At 38.0% G+C, this 19,799-nt stretch overlaps 1 protein-coding gene across 11 annotated transcripts in view; it reads right to left on the bottom strand.

The window, feature by feature from the left end:
- TASP1 (taspase 1) overlaps window positions 1–19,799 on the bottom strand; it is a 310,101-nt gene that overhangs the window by 96,904 nt on the left and 193,398 nt on the right. For all 11 annotated transcript variants that reach the window (XR_011494551.1, XR_011494552.1, XM_070485552.1 and 8 more), the window contains 2 exons: window positions 17,622–17,732; window positions 12–85 (listed from right to left, as the gene is read on the bottom strand). Coding sequence is in view for 9 of the 11 variants with exons in the window: in XM_070485552.1 (XP_070341653.1) it covers window positions 12–85; window positions 17,622–17,732 (185 nt within the window). In the remaining 2 variants the exon portion in view is untranslated. The remainder of the gene's footprint in view (window positions 1–11; window positions 86–17,621; window positions 17,733–19,799) is intronic.

Here is a 19,799-nt window from a genome sequence, read left to right as displayed (position 1 = left end):
TTCCCGCTTACCTTGGCTTTCCCATCCTGGGCTGACATATATCCAACACACATGCTCTCCGTCGTGTGGCTCCACAGAAATTCCACTGCCGTGGAAGAGAACACAAATAGGCACATTCAGATCACAGATGGAAAATAAATCTTTGGTTTTTAATAGAACAGTTAAAGATAGCTTTATATTTAACACACTCAGTTCCCTACTTTCCATTTGCTCCTTCATAAATGTCAACATGATTTAGTACTCAAAACTGTGTAATGCCATTTACTGTGAAATGAAAAATGTATTTCTTTCTTGTCAAAAGTTTGATTATTACATGTAAAATAAATGCTCTTCTGTTTGAAACTTGTAACATTAAACACACACACATGCACACACACACTCATACATACAGTATACAATGATTTAGTAAATGTAATATTCCATAACGTAGTTTCCTTTAAAACACCCCTCCTCTCCCCCAGGTCTTGGTTTCTAAATACCATTCTCCATGGAAAGGGACCAGGAATCCTTGGAGAAATGTTGATTCCAGGGCTAAGGCAGAGAAAATTCAAAATGAATCTGGAATATCTTGTGCCAGAAAGTAAGGAAGTGTTGCAATAATGATGAAGACTTATCAACTGGCCAAATCTGTGTCACTCTAAGTATCAAAACAAGTAATGATTGTAAAGAATTATTACCACTGAACAAAATAAGAACCCATACTAATGCAAATAAACAAATAATAAATAAATGGAGGAGAAGAGAAAGCTCTTCCTTGCAGCAGAATGCTAACTAATAAATAGAAAAGACAGCTAGAAAACCATCATGGTTGCTAAAACAGTAGATGAAAATTTGAAGAGGAACAGACTATTTTCATAGTCTCAAAGAATCTCTCCACAAAATTCTTATTAAATATAAAGGGGAGAAATGTAAATTCACCGTGGAGAAACCTGATGGACTTTAATCAAATGATTGAAGCTAACATTACCAATTAAGGGATAAATCGACACTATGTGCCTCCTAATAAAATACTCTGGGACTCACCACCACTTCTGCAGTGTTCTTGCTGAACATGCAAAACCAGAACTGCACGAGGAAATACCATACAAATCTGATACGGGAACAACTAAACAACTGGCTTGAACTCTTCAAAAATGTCAGTCAAAAAATACAGAGAAAGGAGGGAAACTGTTCCCATTCAAAAGAACAAAGAAGATGTGACAACTAAATGCAATGCATCACCCTGGGTTGGATCCTCGACTGGGGGACGTGGGATGTTATAAGGGACATTGTTGAGACAATTGAAGGAATTTGAAAAGGCACTAAGGATAGATAACAGTGCTGTATCAATATTAAATTTTATGATTTTAATAACTGTACTGTGATTATTTAGAAGAATGGCCTTGTTCTTAAGAAATACCCACTGAAGAGTTAGGAGTAAAGATGCTTGATATCTCCATCTTGCTCTCAAATAGTTTAGAAAAAAAATGTACATGTTTGTGTATGTGTGTATGAGGAGGAGTGTACGTGAAGGGAAGAGGGAGGGAAACAGGGAGTGAGGACAGAAACACAAACAAGGGAAAATGAAAACAATGGGTGAATCTAGTAAAGGAATCATGGGTGTCCCCTGAATTATTCTTGCAACTTTTCTGCAAGTTTGAAATTATTTAAATAAAAAGTTACAAAAAGAAAAATTCACAGACATAAAGAGATATATACAAAACTCTGTCACTTTCAAGTACATACTTTCAAAATTCTATGGTTGTTTTTTATTTGTTTTTGAGGAAGATTAGCCCTGAGCTAACATTGCTGCCAATTCTCCTCTTTTTGCTGAGGAAGACTGGCCCTGAGCTAACATCCGTGGCCATCTTATTCTACTTTATATGTGGGATGCCTGCCACAGCATGGCTTGATAAGCAGCGCATAGGTCTGCGACCGGGGCCCAAACCAGTGAACTCCAGGACACCAAAATGGAGTGTGCAAACTTAACCACTGTGCCACTGGGCCAGTCCTAAAATTCTATGTTAAAAAAGGCATTTTTTAAAGTTTTGACGCACTTTTCCAACAAAAATTTCAAAAGTCCCTGATAATAAAACTGCCTTGCTCAACACTAAACCCTCTGGATCTCAGACCACCCATGTGTTTATATCTTCGACCTAATTAAGCCTGAAGACAAGTGTTTGAGTTGAGACACAACTGTGGGATCAGTGATCTTGGACTCTGAAGGCTTCGCCAGACATGTGGGGAAGAAAGAAGCAATGAGAGGCAAAATTGAGTTCCTCAGATATGTGGCTCATTTCCTCATCATTAACTAATTATCAAACCTGCCAACCTGCTCAACAGACGATCCCCTGAAAAGTGCAGGAAAACAGAGTCACACAGTGAAGCAAGTGCTCTTCACCAGATGTCTTTTCTTCCTCACACATCTGCTTTGAACTTCAAAAATCTTGAAGTCCAGAGCAAGATCTGTGATATTCTAAATTGCCTAACAGAGTAGAGGCACTCAAGTCTTACAGAATTTCCCTAGAGTAATGACAATGCAATTGTATTTAAATACAAACTTAAGACATTTCTAAAATTGTGACTTTTCCTAATGCCCCAAATGTTAAGGTGTCAATTGTTCATGAATTAGCCAACAAAAATACATGGAAATATAGTCAATCTAATCATGAAAGCGAAAGATAAAAACACTGCGCTTTGTTTTTATGTATTTATTTGTTTGGTGAGGAAGATTGTCACTGAGCTAACATCTGTGCCAATCTTCCTCCATTTTGTATGGGGAACACTGCCATGGCATGGCTTGATGAGCAGTGTGTAGGTCCACCACCAGCATCCAAATCCACGAACCGTGGGCTGCTGAAGTGGAGTGCGCAAACTTAACCACTACGCCCCTGGGCCGGCCCCACTTTACTTTTTTTAAAGACACAATTTTGATGATTTTAAACTGGATTATTCTCTCCAAAAATGTAGCATGCTTTAAGGAAATGTAACATATGAAAAATTGAGACTTATAAAACAGGATAAATTGGGTGCACTAATTGACTACATTAAATGCTTTTATATTGAAGAGTTTTCAATAAAGTTTCTAGACATAGAGTTTAGAAGTTCTTAAAGAAAGTAACTCAATGTCTAGAAATTCAGTCTTCACTCTTCACAAACCAAAAAAAGAGGTGTATTACACTGACATATTATTTTTAATACCAACAATTCAAATTAGTATATAGGGATCAGTAGTTCAGGCTAGCCTGAGAAATTCAGTGGAAATTGTTTACAATTTAAATTATAGAATACTTTTGAAAAGAAACCCTATTTTATTTCTTTTAATGCATGTCTTCATTCAAGTTAACAAACTATTTCTTGGTGGAGGACTTTGGAAGCAGGAGAGGGAGGAAGTAACACTGAGAATCTATCATGTTCCAGGCACTGTCCTTTGCAGTAAAGCCTGGATGGGGAGCCTGGGACTCAGAGGTGCTAAGTAACACAATTTAGGTCATTTTAGTAACTGCACAAAGTGGAATTAAAACTGGACTTTTGGATTCTAAAACCTGTTATCTTCCACTCTTCTATTACTCTGAAGTTATTTAGATTTTTCAGGATTTCTAATTAGCGTTATACATTAAGCGGATTAAATTCCTTACAAACACCAAAGGACCACAAAACATCAAACACAAACACAGCTCTTAAATATCTCTTCAGGAAAGCTTTTAAAATTATAACAAGACCCAGAGGCCATAAAAGACAAGATAATACATTTGACTCTATTAGAAAATGTTTGTAGTATTTTCTTTTGCCAGGTGGGGAAAAGCGTCAAGAAATGAATGAAAAATTCGGGAAAATATTTGCAATTCATAGAACAGAAAAAGAACTAATTTTCTTAATATATAAAGATCAGCTACAAATCACTAAGAAAAAGACAAATACTCAAGAGAAAGCATAAAGGGTATGAACAAAAGGGAATATGAATGGCTCTAAAAGATAAAAAGATGTTCTACATTTCTCATACAAAAAGAAATGCAAATTAAAACCACAAGATACCATTATCCAACTATCAGGTTACCAGATATCAAAAGCTCTGAAACAACATTATCTTAGCTGAAGGTAGAGAAAAAACATTCTCATATAATGATGGTGGGAATATGGCCATTTGGAAATACATTCTTGCAATCCGTGGTAGTTATGTTCTATAAGGTCACCATGAAGACTGAAATAGCAAATACTGAGCCACTGCTCTTACAGGAAATACAGGGCAGGAAATACACAGTCTCTGGTCACATTTTTGATCAATAAGTAACCATATTCTATGTGTGTTTCTGGTTAAAGACATCTTATTTATTTCCTATACATAATTATATGCAGTATTTCATTATAATAAAACACTAGCCAAGAAGACATTAACATTTTCCTAACCCTGGATAACCTGCCCGTGAATGCCTTTGGCTTTCAGCCTCACACCAATGCTGTCCCCTAAGCTCTTTTCATTGGTCATCATCTCATGAACCTCCAACTTTAGCGACTTTTCCAGCTTTTTCCATAACTTCATTATGCATCATAGATGTTACTTTAGCAGTCCCTCAAGTGTGCTCATATACAGATTGGTGTATTTCCTCTTCCTTTTTCTGGATGAACAGTATTATTGATTCATTGACTTTGAACTCATGGCCAACAGCACTATAACTCTTGCCTGAATGAAGCTTATCCAACACGCATGTTTTCTCCACAAGACATCACAACCTCCTTTGCACTTAGGAACAGCAGACAGCACTTCAGCACTATCCTTAGGGGCCATGTTAAACAGTGAAATCAACAAAAAACACAAAAATATGAAAAATGTGGCACTAAATAGAACAGAAAAAGGATACTTTTTTATAGTATGAGAGCTGAGACACAAAGACAGAGCATCGCCTTGTTCACCTCAGCTGGGAATGGGCATGTCAGACGACTCAAATTTATCACCACTCCGTGCATGCCCACAAACGACTGTGAAAGTGCTGTGAGTACTGATTTTGAGATTACAAATAAATTGCAGCAAGTAGAAAAATTAACAAATACAGAATCTGCAAATAATGAGGACTGACTGTATTTATCAAAATGACATATCCTTTCATCCAGCAATTCTACTTCTAGGTATTTATTCCACAGATAAGCCTTTATATGTAGAAAATAACATATTTACAAAGATATTCATTGAAGTAGTTTTAATTAGGAAGAAACTGGAAATAGCTTAATCGCCTCTTGGTGGGACTATATATGAATAGCTATAACACTCTATACAATTAAATACTAGGCAATAATTAAAAACAAAGGCAGAAGCTTTGGTGATATGGAACCATCTAGACTGAGTGTTTTTTAAACTTTTTGACCATGAACCACAGTAAAACCAAAACAAAACAAAAAAGTCCCACACATTGTCACTTAGTACACACATTTCTTTATAACTGAAATTTCATGAAATAATACCCTTTTACTTGAAATGCATTGGTCTATTCTAGTGGGTTCTTTATATTCTAACCACGACATTTAAAAGATTCCGCTTGTGACTCATTAAATTGATTTTTAGGCCTCATTAATATGACATGTTATAGTTTGAAAAAACACTAATCTGCAAGACGTATAGTTTATCTAAAATAAAAAGCAAAGTGGAGAAAGACGTATAATGATGGTGCTACCATTGTTGTGAAACAAAATAAAAGGGCACCATGGATGGACATGTTAGTAAATATATGAGATGTCTCTGGAAGAATATCTGAGGAACTGGCAGCAGCATTGCTACTACAGAGGCAACTGGCTGATTAAGGGAGCTGAGTGGAGGGCAACTTATTTTTCACTACATATCCCTTCTGAAACTTCTGAATTTTGCCCTGTTTTCATTTATTCCCCTCAGCTTTTTTTTCTTTTTTTTTTGGTGAGGAAGATTAGCCCTGTGTGAACATCTGTTGCCAATCTTCCTCTTTTTTTTGCTTGAGGAAGATTAGCCCTGAGCTAATATCTGTGACAATCTTCCTCTATTTTGTATGTGGGTCGCCACCTCAAATTGGCTGATAAGTAGTGTAGATCCACACCTGGATCCAAACTCGGGAACCTGGGCCACCAAAGCAGAGCACAGTGAACTTAACCACTGTCAGGGCCCTGGACCCTATTTCCTGTTTTTTTAAAATCCCCTAAGAATCTCAATCACCCTGTTATCTAAATTATTTATGAAGAATCATGACATTGTGGACTACTGAAATTTGATGTAAAGATACGTTATCCTATATTTTTAACTGTCCTTCATGAAAATGCTTTATTATGATGTGAAACTGATCTAATACTTTCAAATTGTTTCATGTCTCATAACCACCTAAAACAAGACCAAATCTTCTGATGGGACATGAATAAGTCCTTACTTAAATTTACACTGGGCACACATATTTAGGGCAAAACCTGTTAGGTTCAAAAAGCAATCAAAAGAAACAAACATTTATTTCCATTAGAAATAAAAAATGCCCAAACCATTATAAGTTATTTAAAATGAGTAGGAAATATTTATTTGTTTCAAGAGTAAAGTTTATCTCACAAAAAACCTTTCAAACTGTTTAAGTCCTGATTTACAATTAAAGCCCAGCAAAGAGTAGTACAAAGTTTGTTGAAATACAGTTACACAGAGGAAAAATTAGTATTTCAGTAAAATCGTTGCATTTCTTACCATCAGTGATACCTAGACGTCTATAATTTGTTTCTTGATTTTAGGAACTAAATCTGAAAATCTTCCATATACGAAAAATTGAAGTTTATGGTAACAGTATTAAAAAAATGATTCTAATAATAGTACAGCAAACCGGGCAAATGTTATATCATAGTATGATCGCGTGCTGCATAATGACGTTTCAGTCAATGACAGGTAGCATATACAACAGTGGTCCCATAAGATTAGTACCATGTAACCTAGGTGTGTAGTAGGCTGTACCATCTAGGTTTGCGTAAGTACTGTTAGGAGAAGAAGAAATTTTCCTCTATCCGTCTAGGTTCTTCTGGCTGGCCTAAGAATTAAATTGACATGAGACAGATTAATAGCACAAAAACAAACAAAGATTAATAACATGTATACATAGAAGAAACCCAGCAAAACTGAGTAACTCATCAAAATGGCCAGAGCCACCAGCTTAAATACCATCCTCAGCTAAACACAAAAGAAGATGTTGGGGGGTGGGGAAAGTCAAGGACTTCAAAGTCAATTTACAGGTAGGTGAAAAGGAGCAAATGTTTGGGAAACAAGTGTTTGGCCACGCAGAAACAGAAAACAGATGGAAGCCTAACAAACAGGCTTTCTAGGCTCCTCCCTGTCTACCACCTAGTTTGTTATGCCAGAGTGACAGCTCACTTCCTGAGACAGATGTTTTTATCTGAATCCTTTTAGGCAGTTAAGGAGGAGGTAACAAGAAAAACTTTCTAAGTCTTTTGTTTCTTAAAAATAATCAGCTTAGGGGCAGCCCTGGTGGCCTAGTGGTTAGGTTTGGTGTGCTCTGCTTTGGCAACCGGGGTTTGGTTCCCGGGTACAGATCTACTCCACTCATCTATCAGTGGTCATGCTGTGAGAGCGGCTCACATACAAAATAGAGGAGGATTGGCACAGATGTTAGCTTAGGGCGAATCTTCCTCAGCAAAAAGAGCAAGAGTTGCAACAGATGTTAGCTCAAGGTGAATCTTCCTCAGCAAAAATAAATAAATAAAAATAATCAGCCTAAAATAATCCTCACATTAAAAAGATACATTTTGGGGTGCCAAATTTTGTTCCCCTATAGCACACTCTATGATGTTTGCACAACCGATGAAATCGCCTGATGATGCATTTCTCAGAACATATCGCCATCATTAAGCAACACATGACTGTATTGGGATTTTTCCATGTATAATTATCACATGTAGGGACCATGAATTCAAGCAACACACAGGGTAAATGAATGGCCTTTTTCATATCTGGGCCTGTGAAAGTGCTGTCTATAACGGTCTTTGGTGTGGTCAGGCTCAAGCTTTTTTCATTTAGAGAAGCTCCTGGCCTATCAATAATGACCATACTCCTTTAGTAGTAGCCAGTGACTGTTTACACCTCAACTACTGATTTGAAAAGGCTTTTGTTTGTTAGAAAGCCAAAGCTCAGGGATTGTGAAGCTATTGGAGATGTCCAGATCCTGAAAAGATCTCTATCAGAAAACATTAAGACCCAAACCATGCTGAAATAAATTCCTGAATGGTTTAACATGTGAAAGATGGACACAGAAATTTGGCAAGATTCTTCTCCACCAAGTGACTTCACAACACATCACATCACACAAGTGTTCCAGTGCCAGTGAATGCGTTAGGTATGGATGTGCTATATGTGAGCCCCTCAAGAACGACAGGTTAATGGCATTACAGGGACATTTGGAATGGATTTGTACATAATCTTAGAGGCGAGCCTTTCTAGAAAGTTGTATTAAATGCTTTGCAAGAAATGAATTCACCTATAGGTATAATGCCCAAGAACGGTTCTCCTTCAGTCTTAGTGTCCCTCCACTATAATGAGACAGCCTTTAGCCCCTATGCAATGCTTTGCCTCCTAGAAACATTTAAATCACCACCTTCACCAGTTAATATTAGAACTACGAGCTACCCACTGCATGATAATACCCCAGGATACCTCTTTCTCTTTCAAAATGATTCACACATGTGTCATCCTGTTTGAATTAAGTCAAATTTTCCTTACCAGGGTTGCAAGCAAGTTTTTTCTATCCGAATGGATTCTCTTTTCTGACCAGAGAGAAGCCCTCAGCCACCCTTTCTTAAAAAAAAAAAAAAACTGTTGTTCTCCAATTGTTAACAACCCCCAGCTGCACTGGCTCCCGCACCCATTTAAAAGCTCTCTGCCTGGCTTCACATCCCAGTCTTTCCTGCAAGAAAAACAGAACTCTAAAATCGGAACTGTCTTGGACTGGGCAGTTGCCAAGTCAGCTGCCCCTCCTGAGCCTTAGGTCGAATGGCTTGCCCTAGGACATTTTGCACAGTATTTAAGTTACTCCTTATTGAATAAAGATAAATTCGTTTTTAAAATAGGAAGAATGAGCAACTGTAAATAAAACGATCTCCTCTTATCTCTGTAGATTTCTTCCCCCTGGTTGTTAGGTTCTTTATAACCCAACAGGGGGTTCATACAAGGATGCTTTACTGTCCTGACATGGAATCCTTAAAATTCATATAATGCATGTCCCATTATGGCCATGAAGTAGCTTTGAGTTGGCAAGCTTCCCTGAAGAGCTTTGACCACTGAACTGTCTTGGGAGAGATGGGGATGGAGTTCTATAGAACCCCAGTCACACTAAGCCAAGAAAATAACAATTCTCTCTTCCCAAGCCTCACTCAGATTTGTTCAAGACTAAAGAAGGATGCTGACTGAAAAGGACAAGAGGGATCTGGGTCAAACAGTAATACAGGCCCCAAAGGACATTTCAATTCTCTTCCTGTTTTATTTTATTGTATTAGAAACTGCCTGAAACAGGGAGCCATTGGCTGGGACTTGGAAGTTCTCTGCTGAACAGAAGAGCATTCAGTGAAACAAGTTTTATTGAAACATGATTTCATTCATTCAACAAATTTTTTTTAGGATTTATTTCATGCTATGGTGATCTCTATTACCTTTGAGCAGATGAAAACTGACTATAAAATTTGTCAAATGTTTTTCTGAGAGTTTTAGGAGAACCAAAGTAAGAAGAATTACATAATCACAAGAATTCTATGCACAAATTCTATGCATAAATCTTTATTTCAGATGGAAAACCTTGTGCCCCCCCCAAAAAAAGAAATACTACAAGGTTAGATTATAGCTAGAACTATACTTCTCGTGATGGAGAAGAAAATTACAGATGAAAATCTATTTCCAATTTTTAAAAAGTCTATTTAGTGATAAGGGAAGAAAAGTTCTTTTAAAAAGGAAGCAGATTATAGCTACTTGTAGTCAACATCTTTGTGTTTTAAAAATGAAAACTAATTCTGAAAAGTATAAATCTCAGAGCACTATATCAACAGATTAATGCAAGTCACTTGTTGAAAAGTTTGAATATCAGGCCTGCCGTATTCATTTTGCATCTGAGAATAAATTATTTAATTTGCTTCTTTCCACCTGATCCTTAAATAACCAAAATGCCAGCCTCTCTCTTAAAACTATAGTGAAGATGTAACAATCCCAAAGCACTGCTGAGGCAAGACAGAAACAAGTTTCCAACTATGACACTGTACCCTCTTATAGAACAGTTTTAGTTACAGTTTTAAGTCAAGTTATTAACATCAGATAAACATCCGTAAGTACCTCTTTTCCCACTACCAGCCTAATAGCTAATTTGCCTTCTCTTTGAGGGTTATTTTTATGATTGTGCGAGCCCAGCAGAATGCCTAGTCATAAGTGCTCATGGTGGCATGTACCATGAAATGGAAATAAGTGATATTGCTGGGGCTCTGAGAATGAAGCTCCTTTGAAGTACATGTGTTTATAAGTGCTCGCCAAATTTTTAATGCCAGTAAAACCAAAAGGCGGTTTGGAATTTTAACTTACAGTAAAATGACCTTTTATCTTTTTACTGTTCCAGGAAGCATCAATTCAATCTACCATTTTTTACATTTAAACCATAGCATGTCTTGGTAATAGTGACAAAAAGAGTACTTGATAAAGAACTCTTTTCTGAAAAGGGGAGAAAATACCACATTTAAGTCTTAAGTGGCAACTGAAGAACATTTTGATTTGATAGAGCTAAATCTAAAATGATAAAGGGGCTCATTATCCTTTCAGGTAATTATGTAAGAAACTGCAAAAATAGTCAGAGAAGAAATCATTTGATATACCACTTATATAAAATTCAGACAGGCCCACATAGGGGCTTCAAAGATATGGGTAATGGGCAATTTCTTAAGGTGGGTGGTGGGTTCACAGGTGTTCACTTTATTATTATCCTTTATAAGTTACAAATTTATTACATTCTTCATTTAAAATATATAAAACATTTCATAGTAAAGATGAAAAATAAGGAAAAGGGGATAGCTAGACAATTTGAAGCAATATCAGGTACAAAACTTAATTATTAGCAACATGAACATATTCCTGGATAGCTACAAACCTGAAGTCATTCTCTGAGTAAAGTGAGGGTAACCTAATGGGAAAGTAACAATTTCCACGCGTGCTCATCAGATGATCAGGCCCTGGCTGAACTGCAGGCCTCAAATCTATTTAGGATGAAAGACTCCAACACAGGCTTGGCACAAAGGCAACTGGAAGAAAACACAGTCTTTTTCCCTGAAGAGTCCCTATGCCTCCTATCGTGAATTGCTTAAGATTTTCCTGAAAGATGTGATGTCTGTTTCTCATTGATCCCTATACTCACTGCTTCCTACTAACCACCCTAAGGCAGGAACCCCTGAACTTCACAGGGTCTGTTAGGCTCCCATCAGCACACTGAGGGCAGGCTACAAGAGAAGAAATGCACCCAGAGAGTGAGATTGGCTGTTTATGCCATGTATTTGCATATATTCCAATCACTTGTATCAAATCACAAGCCTAAAATTGGGAAGAAATTTTTCCCACTGGAAGACTTGATGTGCCTTTGTTTACACAATTATTAACCATACTACTTACACCAGCCTCAATAAAGTACTTCTGTAGAGGCCTGGAAAGCACATGTAGTTGTACTTTAGCAGGTAAAAATATATATATTTTTTTCTCTAAAAGCAGAAAGAAAATTAATTCTTTTCAGCTGTTTCATTCCAGGGACAAGCATTTGCTTTGCGTTAAAGCAGTGATTTGTAGGCTGGGCTTTGCCAGCATCTCATGATCTGGGGGGTGGGAGATGGGAGGTGGTGGGATAGGTGTTGCAAACACATTCATGCCCATATTGTCCCCTTACAAGGCTGTTTGCAGAGGCTGTCTTCTGCGATGCATTTAAACTGTCTCCAAATCTTCTGATTCCTGGACACTTGTCATTAGCCAACATTTCCAACCCGTATTGTTTGTTTTTTAAGAGCATGTAAGGATATTTTATATGACATTACATTTTTCTGGAAGAGTTGTCAATTTCTTTAAAAATTTCTGCTAAAATAACCAATAAGGAAATTCCATTTGGCACTTCATTCCTTCATCCAATAGTTACTGGGAGCCTACCACGGAGGGTGGGTACAAAGTTGGATATGACAAAGTCCTTGCCCTCAAATGATTCCCAATCTGGTGGTGTGATTCTCATAGGCATTGGAATCTTCTAATACATGGAAAGATTATTTCAAATCCCTGTACCCTCCATGTGAGTCACTAGGGCTCAAAGACCTGTGATCTATTCCTTTCAAATAACTGGGTTCAGAAAAAATGTTAAGAAGTGCTGGCCTAGAGGGAGAGGCAGACAATTTAACATACGTCTATGATGTGTCATGGTCAGTGTTACAAGTGATGTCAGGTGTATGTTGCAAAAAGAGCACAAGAAGAAATAAATCAATTGGATGAAGGCCTTCCAAAGGATTCCAAGAACATTCCTACATGTCCTGCTTCTTAAAGAAGGAATGTGATTGGTGGAGGGCATTCCAAGCACAGGTAATAGCATGTGAAAGTTACCAGGGAAAAACATGGCCCTCTGGAAAAAGAGCAAGCAATCTGGAGTGGCCAGAACTCAGGGCATTGAAGATGAGTGGAAGAAAAGAAGGACTGGCTGGAAATGACACTGAAAGCATGTTCTGGGGTTAGATCAGCGGAGGGTTTTTCCCATCAACTTAAGTAGTTCCCATCTATCTTCTAGGGAAAAGACTGGCAGAGATAGGAGTGTCTTGAGGGAGAGAGTATGTGTATGTGTGTGTTTGTGTATGTATCTCCTCCTTGAAGAATTAAAATTAGGGAGATGGGAGTGATAGTAAGAGATACATGCTTTCCTTTTATTTTAACATACATAGAAAGTTATTCAACATTTAGCTTAGGCATATAGTAAACTAACTACATATACTTACATGGTTTTTGTTTTGACCACTAGTCCTCTGACCCTGGGATTGGTGTGGTTCTCTAAGCCACAATTAGGTCAAGTTTTCATTTTTGCCCTTCCTGCTTCACAGCAGTCTGCTTCTCTCCCAACTGTCCTGTTTTTGAGGCCATAGTTAGGTTCTCTGCGCCAGCTACAAGTTTTAGAGAGAGAAGTGGGATGGCAGTATGGAGGTGGGAGAGGAACACAGGTGGAGCGCCTAAGGAGACAGTCTAGAAAAGAGTGATTAGGAACCGCAAAGTAGAAGGATACTGCTCACATTTGTCTGAAAGGATCTCAAAGAAGGGAACCAAGATCCACTGATGCAAGCTGAAGTCTGACAGTCTGAGCTGCCTGAAGATGCAACAGAGTACCTTGATTTGCCATTGTAGTTCTTTAGACAAACTAGAGGGCCATTTGGCAGTGAGAGGATTTAAAAGGTTTATTAAATATCTACGGCAGCATAAATTACCCCAAAATCTAGTGATTCAAAACAACAAACATTTATTATCTCAGTTTCTATGGGTGAAGAATTCAGGAATGGCTTTGTTGGGTAGTTCTTACTCAGTCTTTCGTGAGATTTTAATCAAAAAATCTGCCCAGGGCTCCAGTCACCTGAAGGCTCACTCAGTGCTGATGCTGTTAGCAAGAAGCCCCAGTGCTTCACTGGCTGTTAGAAGGAGGTCATAGTTTTTTTCCACATGGGCCTCTCCATACTACTGCTCGAGCGTCCTCACGACTTGGCCATTGGTCTTACCCAGAGTGAGTGATCCAACAGAGACAGCAAGGAGGAAGCCCCAACGCCTTTTTAAACCTACCCTCAGAAGTCACACACTGTCATTCTGCCATATTCTTATGTGTTGGAAGTGAGTCAAGGGGAAAGGAATTAAGCTCCACCTCTTGTAAGCAATTTATGGACAAAGCACAAGTAACAAGGTCACACAGAGGACTTTGAAAGTTCCTTTATCCCTGAGATTCTTCAACTCTGTTCATGAATCAGTAAGCAAAGAACAAACCTTGAAAGTGCTCTACATCTGAGTCATCCCACCCTTGAAGTGGCCCACTGGGGCTCTTGTAATTGATGTATTTGCCAAGAGGAGGGGCTCAGTAATGGCTTCCTGGTAACTCCACCAAGTGACAGTAGGATTTGATTGAAACTGTTTTTGTGGTGTAATGGAAACACTATTTAAGATTTTCAGAAAAGAGTGGATACAGAAAAAGCTGAAGTTAGAGATTGTTTTGATTGTACTATTCTTGGGACAAAAAAGTGATTGAACAATATACAGCAGTTAAGTGTTGGTTTTTTTTTTTTTTTAATTTTTGGAATTGTTTTATTTGGATGTGTAGGAAAGAAAGAATTCTGAGCCTTCCTGGTTACTAGATACTTCTAAGCATTAAGGAGCCATGAGTTTATGAAATTCTAATTTCACGATAGTTTTATAAAGCAATAAATGGGAAATCATGGTCCAAACATGAAGCAAATTAAGTTGTGGACTGATCTGGAGCAACAGATGGGGTACAGCACAGGACAATCGACTTGAGCTTGATGTTTGAAATATTCTCCTTTTACAGGCAGAGGTTTGTGACAAGTACTTCCCTTTGTATGGGTTCAATCTTCCACTACTGGATCTGCAGTGAATAATATTTACATAATCTTGATACTGTCAATGCTGGTTACTAATTGTCCCTGTTTGAAATCAACCTCTAATCAAAGAAGACAAGTTAGCTATAGCATAGGATCCAAATCTTAATAACCATGACAATAATGGTATGGATGCTAGAGATTGAGGTGAGGGTTAGGAGTGAGGGAAGAAAAGAAGAGTGCATGAACTTTCCTAAACTTACACAGTCGAAGGCGTGAGGGATGGTTGATAAAAATTAGATAGATGAATCAAAAAATAGTGTGTTAAAAGTTGCAATGAAATTAAAATATATGATTTCAAGTTAGAGTAGAATTCTAACAAAAGTCAGGAGGAAAGGGGAGCAGGAACAGTGTGAGCTACTTTCTTAATTTTTTCCCAAAAGTTACTGACTAATCACAAAAAGGAGTCACAAGGTACTGACTAATCAAGAAATAGAAGGGGCCAGCCCCATGGCCTAGTGGTTAGGTTTGGCATGCTCCGCTTTGATGGCCCCCGTTCAGTTCCCGGGCACAGATCTACACCACTCATCAGCCCCAGGCTGTGGTGGCATCCCACATGCAAAATAGAGGAAGACTGGCACAGATGTTAGCTCAGGGCGAATCTTCCTCAAGCAAAAAGAGGAAGATTGGCAACAGATGTTAGCTCAGGGGGAACCTTCCTCAGCCAAAAAAAAAAAAATGAAATAGACGCATGAGCACATTCTATAGAGTGAAAGTATTTCCTATGAGAATAACCAGGATCAGAGACTGGTGGCTCTGGCATCAGAGTGGCCAAGGTGACTTTAACTCTCCTTTTGTACCCTTCTGGACTGTGTTTGCTTTCTTACCACATATTGAACATACATAACTTTTTAAAAGCAAAAATTGTAAAAATTCATGTAGTTGGTAGCATCTGTAAGTTGATACTAGCCTATGTTCACCAGGTTTTAGTAAACTTCACAAACATCAATCCCTGTAGCTAACTTTAACAAATTTCACTATGAAATCATAAACTGACACTTTACATTTCATTCTTCTTCTTGAGACAGAGAGTAGGAATCAATTTACAAATTACTACCTTGGTGATAAAAACTATTTTGCATGAGCTAAAATTCTATGACTTATCCTTAAATATGTATTTCTATACTATTCCACCAAAAATGAAAGGACAACCAAAAAAACCTTACAATTTTCAGGATTAACTTGAATGGGCAAGAGTCTGGGCTCAGTAAAGAACTGATCCTCCATCCTAGGAACAGTCCATGAAACAGTTTTAATAACTTCCCCCCCTTATTCTCAGTTTTTATGGAACCCAAGTATACCCTTTGCACATTTTAAAAGCAAACTCCACTATCTAACTGTGGAAGATAGTCAAAGGAGTCAACAGTGATTAAGATACCAAAGAAGCAAACTGCTATTTGCTTTGGTTTAACAAAGATGGCCATTTAAAATAACACTTCCCAGGAGCAACCTGGGTACCAAGTACAGTGAGAGAATACAGCAAGAAAAACAATGAGGTTGGTCATCAGAATCAAGGTGGAGAAAGAGGCTTTATTTAACAGCAATTTTTTTTCTTTGAGGAATGAGAGGAGAGATTTTATGAAAGCTCTTTGGACTTCTGTAGAAAAAAATACTTTTTACATTCATAAGAAATGCTCAGTCTTCTATTTTACAGACTCATTGAACCTAAGGGTATGAAGAGAATTTGTACTATAGAAATTCACAACAATCGTACAATATAGATCAGGCACCAACCACACTTGATGTAAGGCAATTTTTACAAAGAGTTGAACTACCACAGCTCCTGTGAATGACCTATAGTGCTTATATAAAAAAAATACTTAGAGAAGAATGGATAAATACATAGTGGTATATCCATACAATGGAATACTATACAGCAATGAAAATGAACAAACTACTGCCACATATAACAAGGATGAATCTAACAGGCTTAATGTTGACTGAAGACATTAGACATAAATAGTACATATTCTATAATTCCATTTATATAAATATGAAACTAAACAAAGCTAATCATGGTTAGAAATCAGGATAATGGTTACCTTTGGAGGGGATAGAGACTGGATGGGGTTACAGAGGGGCTTTTGGGGTTGTGGTAAAGTTCTATTTTTTATTTGGATATTGGTTACATGGGTGGGTTCAGTTTGTAATAATTCATCAAGCAGCTCCAATTGTGATTTGCGGATTTTTCTGAATGAATGTACATTTCAATTAAAAAGTCAATTTAAGAAAACAATATACAGGACCCCTGATAGCTTATGTGACCTTCATGTAGATTTTTTTTAAATGCCCCATCTGGATGAATGAATTAGAAAAAGGCACCCCTGGGGGCAGAGGCAGCCCCACAACTTTATGTCTTGGGAAATGGAGGACAGGTTAGGTTCCATCCCCACTGGTGCACTTGGCTAGACACAAAGCCACACATCTGGATGGACATCTGCAAATCTGCAAAACACTCATTTGACCCTTCCTCACCACAGCTTTATGAGGAGGTTATGTCAGGCATCCTTATTTTACAGATGAGGACATGGCATGGAAAAATAAGACTGATGCATGAAGGCGTCCTAGCTAATAAGCGATGGAGCCAAGACGAACTTCTAGGCCAGAATCTCTTCACATGGTTCTGATTCCTTTTTGGCAGGAGAACAGGAAGAAGCTTCTTTCTATGTTACTGTGTATGTTGTTATGGGTCATCTCAAAAGCTTTGCGGAATAAGGCAGGGGATAAATACACAGCCCAATGTTCTTAATAGTGGGCTTTAGTAAAGGTCCTAGGTTCTAAGTCCATTTGAAAAATACACTCTAAGCATGCACTCAGAAAGAAATATTCATCTTTTACATGTTTACCTATCTAAAAAGATCAGTATAACAGAGATGTTTAGATATCAATACAGCATCCTAGCCCACCCATAGCTTAAAACTATTGATTTAAGTATACAAATCTTTCCATGTCTTGAAAAAATGAAAGAGAAAGACACACAGACACACACATAACATATATGTCCTACTTACCTAGGAGCGTCTGCTTGTCTTGGGAGGAGTCAGGATCTGTAGAACATCTACAAGATCGGAGAACAATCACTCCTCCAAGCACTCCATCTTCACTGGCCAGGAAAGGTGAACCTAGGCACAAATGACTCATCGTTTTTCAGTTAATTTTACTTTTTTCATTTTCAATTTTCCTTTGATTACTAGCTCAAAAATATGGAATGAATAAGATCTTGAAAGAAGCCTATTTTCTGACAATCACGTTGTTCATTCCTTGTACAGGCTTGATAGCAAAGGCAGGCTTATACCTAAACAGGGGCCATTGGGCAAACACAGTGCCAGATGCTGCCAAGAAGACTTGAGTGGGGGTGGAGTGTGCATTACTGTATTCAAAATGGAATTGGAAACACCACCAGATTAAAGGACCAAAACACAAATATAGGAAAAAATGCTCAGCAGCTCCCTTTGATCAGCTCTTAGGGATCACTTACCAGGCTCTCCCTGCTGTCATGAGCATGCCACCAAAAGCTTTGATTTACTACCTTAAATTCAATCATAAACAATAAGCCACAAGCTTTATTACAAACATTTAAAAATGCTCCTGATGGTTTACACAAATAAGGGCGAAAATGTATTTCTATTATGAGAATCTGGTGGTTAGAAACGACCAGGCCTCTCTGAGATCTCACACACTGAACCACTGGAAGTATTTCAAGAACACTGCATTCTAAAATCCCTCAGTTTTCCTCCCCAAGGACATCTTCTTCGAACATCTGGCACAGCAAGTGAGCACGTGGAGAGCAAATGCAAAATTGACCCAACCACTATCAAAGAAAGTAGTAAAAATAAAAACCAACCAAACTGGATTTGGGGGGAGCTTCTGGTGAAACTTAGTAGATTAAATACATGCATTTATCCCCACTTCTTCCTCAAATCCCAGTAAACTGAGAGGAAAGGAAGAAAAAAAGGCATGGCCCAACAAGGACAGAGAAGAAGGCAGACAAGAAAAAAACTGAACTTTTAGAAAATGGAAAGAAGAAGGACAAGTAGTTGCTCACCTAAGAGACCCATGAAAGCTGAACCCTCAGCTTCCACAGGAGGGGGTAGAGGAGAAGGTTGGTTGGAGTTGGGGGGCACCTATAAAAAACCACCCAGATTTGTCATAAAACTCCAAAAGAATCAGAAACTGGAGGTTTCAGGTTCTTCTGAAGGCTGGGTGCAGGATGGCGCTAAAATGAAGATAGTTGGTTTAGAGTGTCCAAAAGGATCCTCTAGACCAGAGGTCAGTAAACTATGACCTGTCTGGTCTGCAGCCTGTTTTTTACTGTCTGCAAGCTAAGAATGTTTATTTTACATTTTAAAGGGTTATTTAAAAAAAAAAAAGAAGAAGAAGAAAGAGGAGGAGAATAATATGTAACAGAACCCACAAAGTAAAAACTTTGACAAAGTAAAATCTTTACTCTCTAGCTCTTTATAGAAAAACTTCGCCAACCTCTCATCTAGAGTCCCAGATTCCTACCTACAGAGGAAGGTACTCCTCCTTGACCCTGAAGAAGCCAGGATACTTACTCTCTAGAGAGGCTGAGCCAGAGGGACTTGAGACTGGGGGGGCACCAGGTTCAGCCCAGGGCAGAAGGGAGGCTCCACATTGAGAACAGGGGCTGAAGTGGAAGTCTTTATGCTGAACAGTGAAATAACCAGCTCTCTTCACCCACAGGCTCTCAGCATGCAATAAGTTAGGCTGATATCTTCCAAGTAAGAGACTGAATAATTCCCTTCCAATGACCCAACCAGCTAAGAGTAAAGATCTACTTGAGAGACCTTCTAGAAGACAAGTGTGACTTAGATACAGAAGGTTTTCAGTTCAGCTTCTTGGTCCTTAACTGTTCAAAGAGTTCAGACAACCTAGGATCACTAGTTGTTTCAGTTAGACCTCTAAGAAACACAGAGACCAAAATAATCAAAAATTAACACAGGGAAACTTAGGCAAATGCATTGAGTGAAAGAAAAGTTAAAAAAACAACAACAACAACAAAAAAAAACAAGGTAAAAAAGACTGAGAGGGAAAATGAGAGAAAAAAATTAAAAACTCAGAAGAACAGGTCAGAAGATCCAATATCTGAATAACAGGAGTTTCAAAAAGAGAGAATAGAAGAAATGAAAGGGAAGAAATTTCCAAGAAATAATTTAAAAACATTTCCA

This window comes from Equus asinus, chromosome 15, assembly GCF_041296235.1.
Source record: "Equus asinus isolate D_3611 breed Donkey chromosome 15, EquAss-T2T_v2, whole genome shotgun sequence".
NCBI lineage: Eukaryota > Metazoa > Chordata > Mammalia > Perissodactyla > Equidae > Equus > Equus asinus.
Note: the sequence above shows the minus strand (reverse complement) of the source record. Positions and strands in the feature narration are given on the sequence as shown.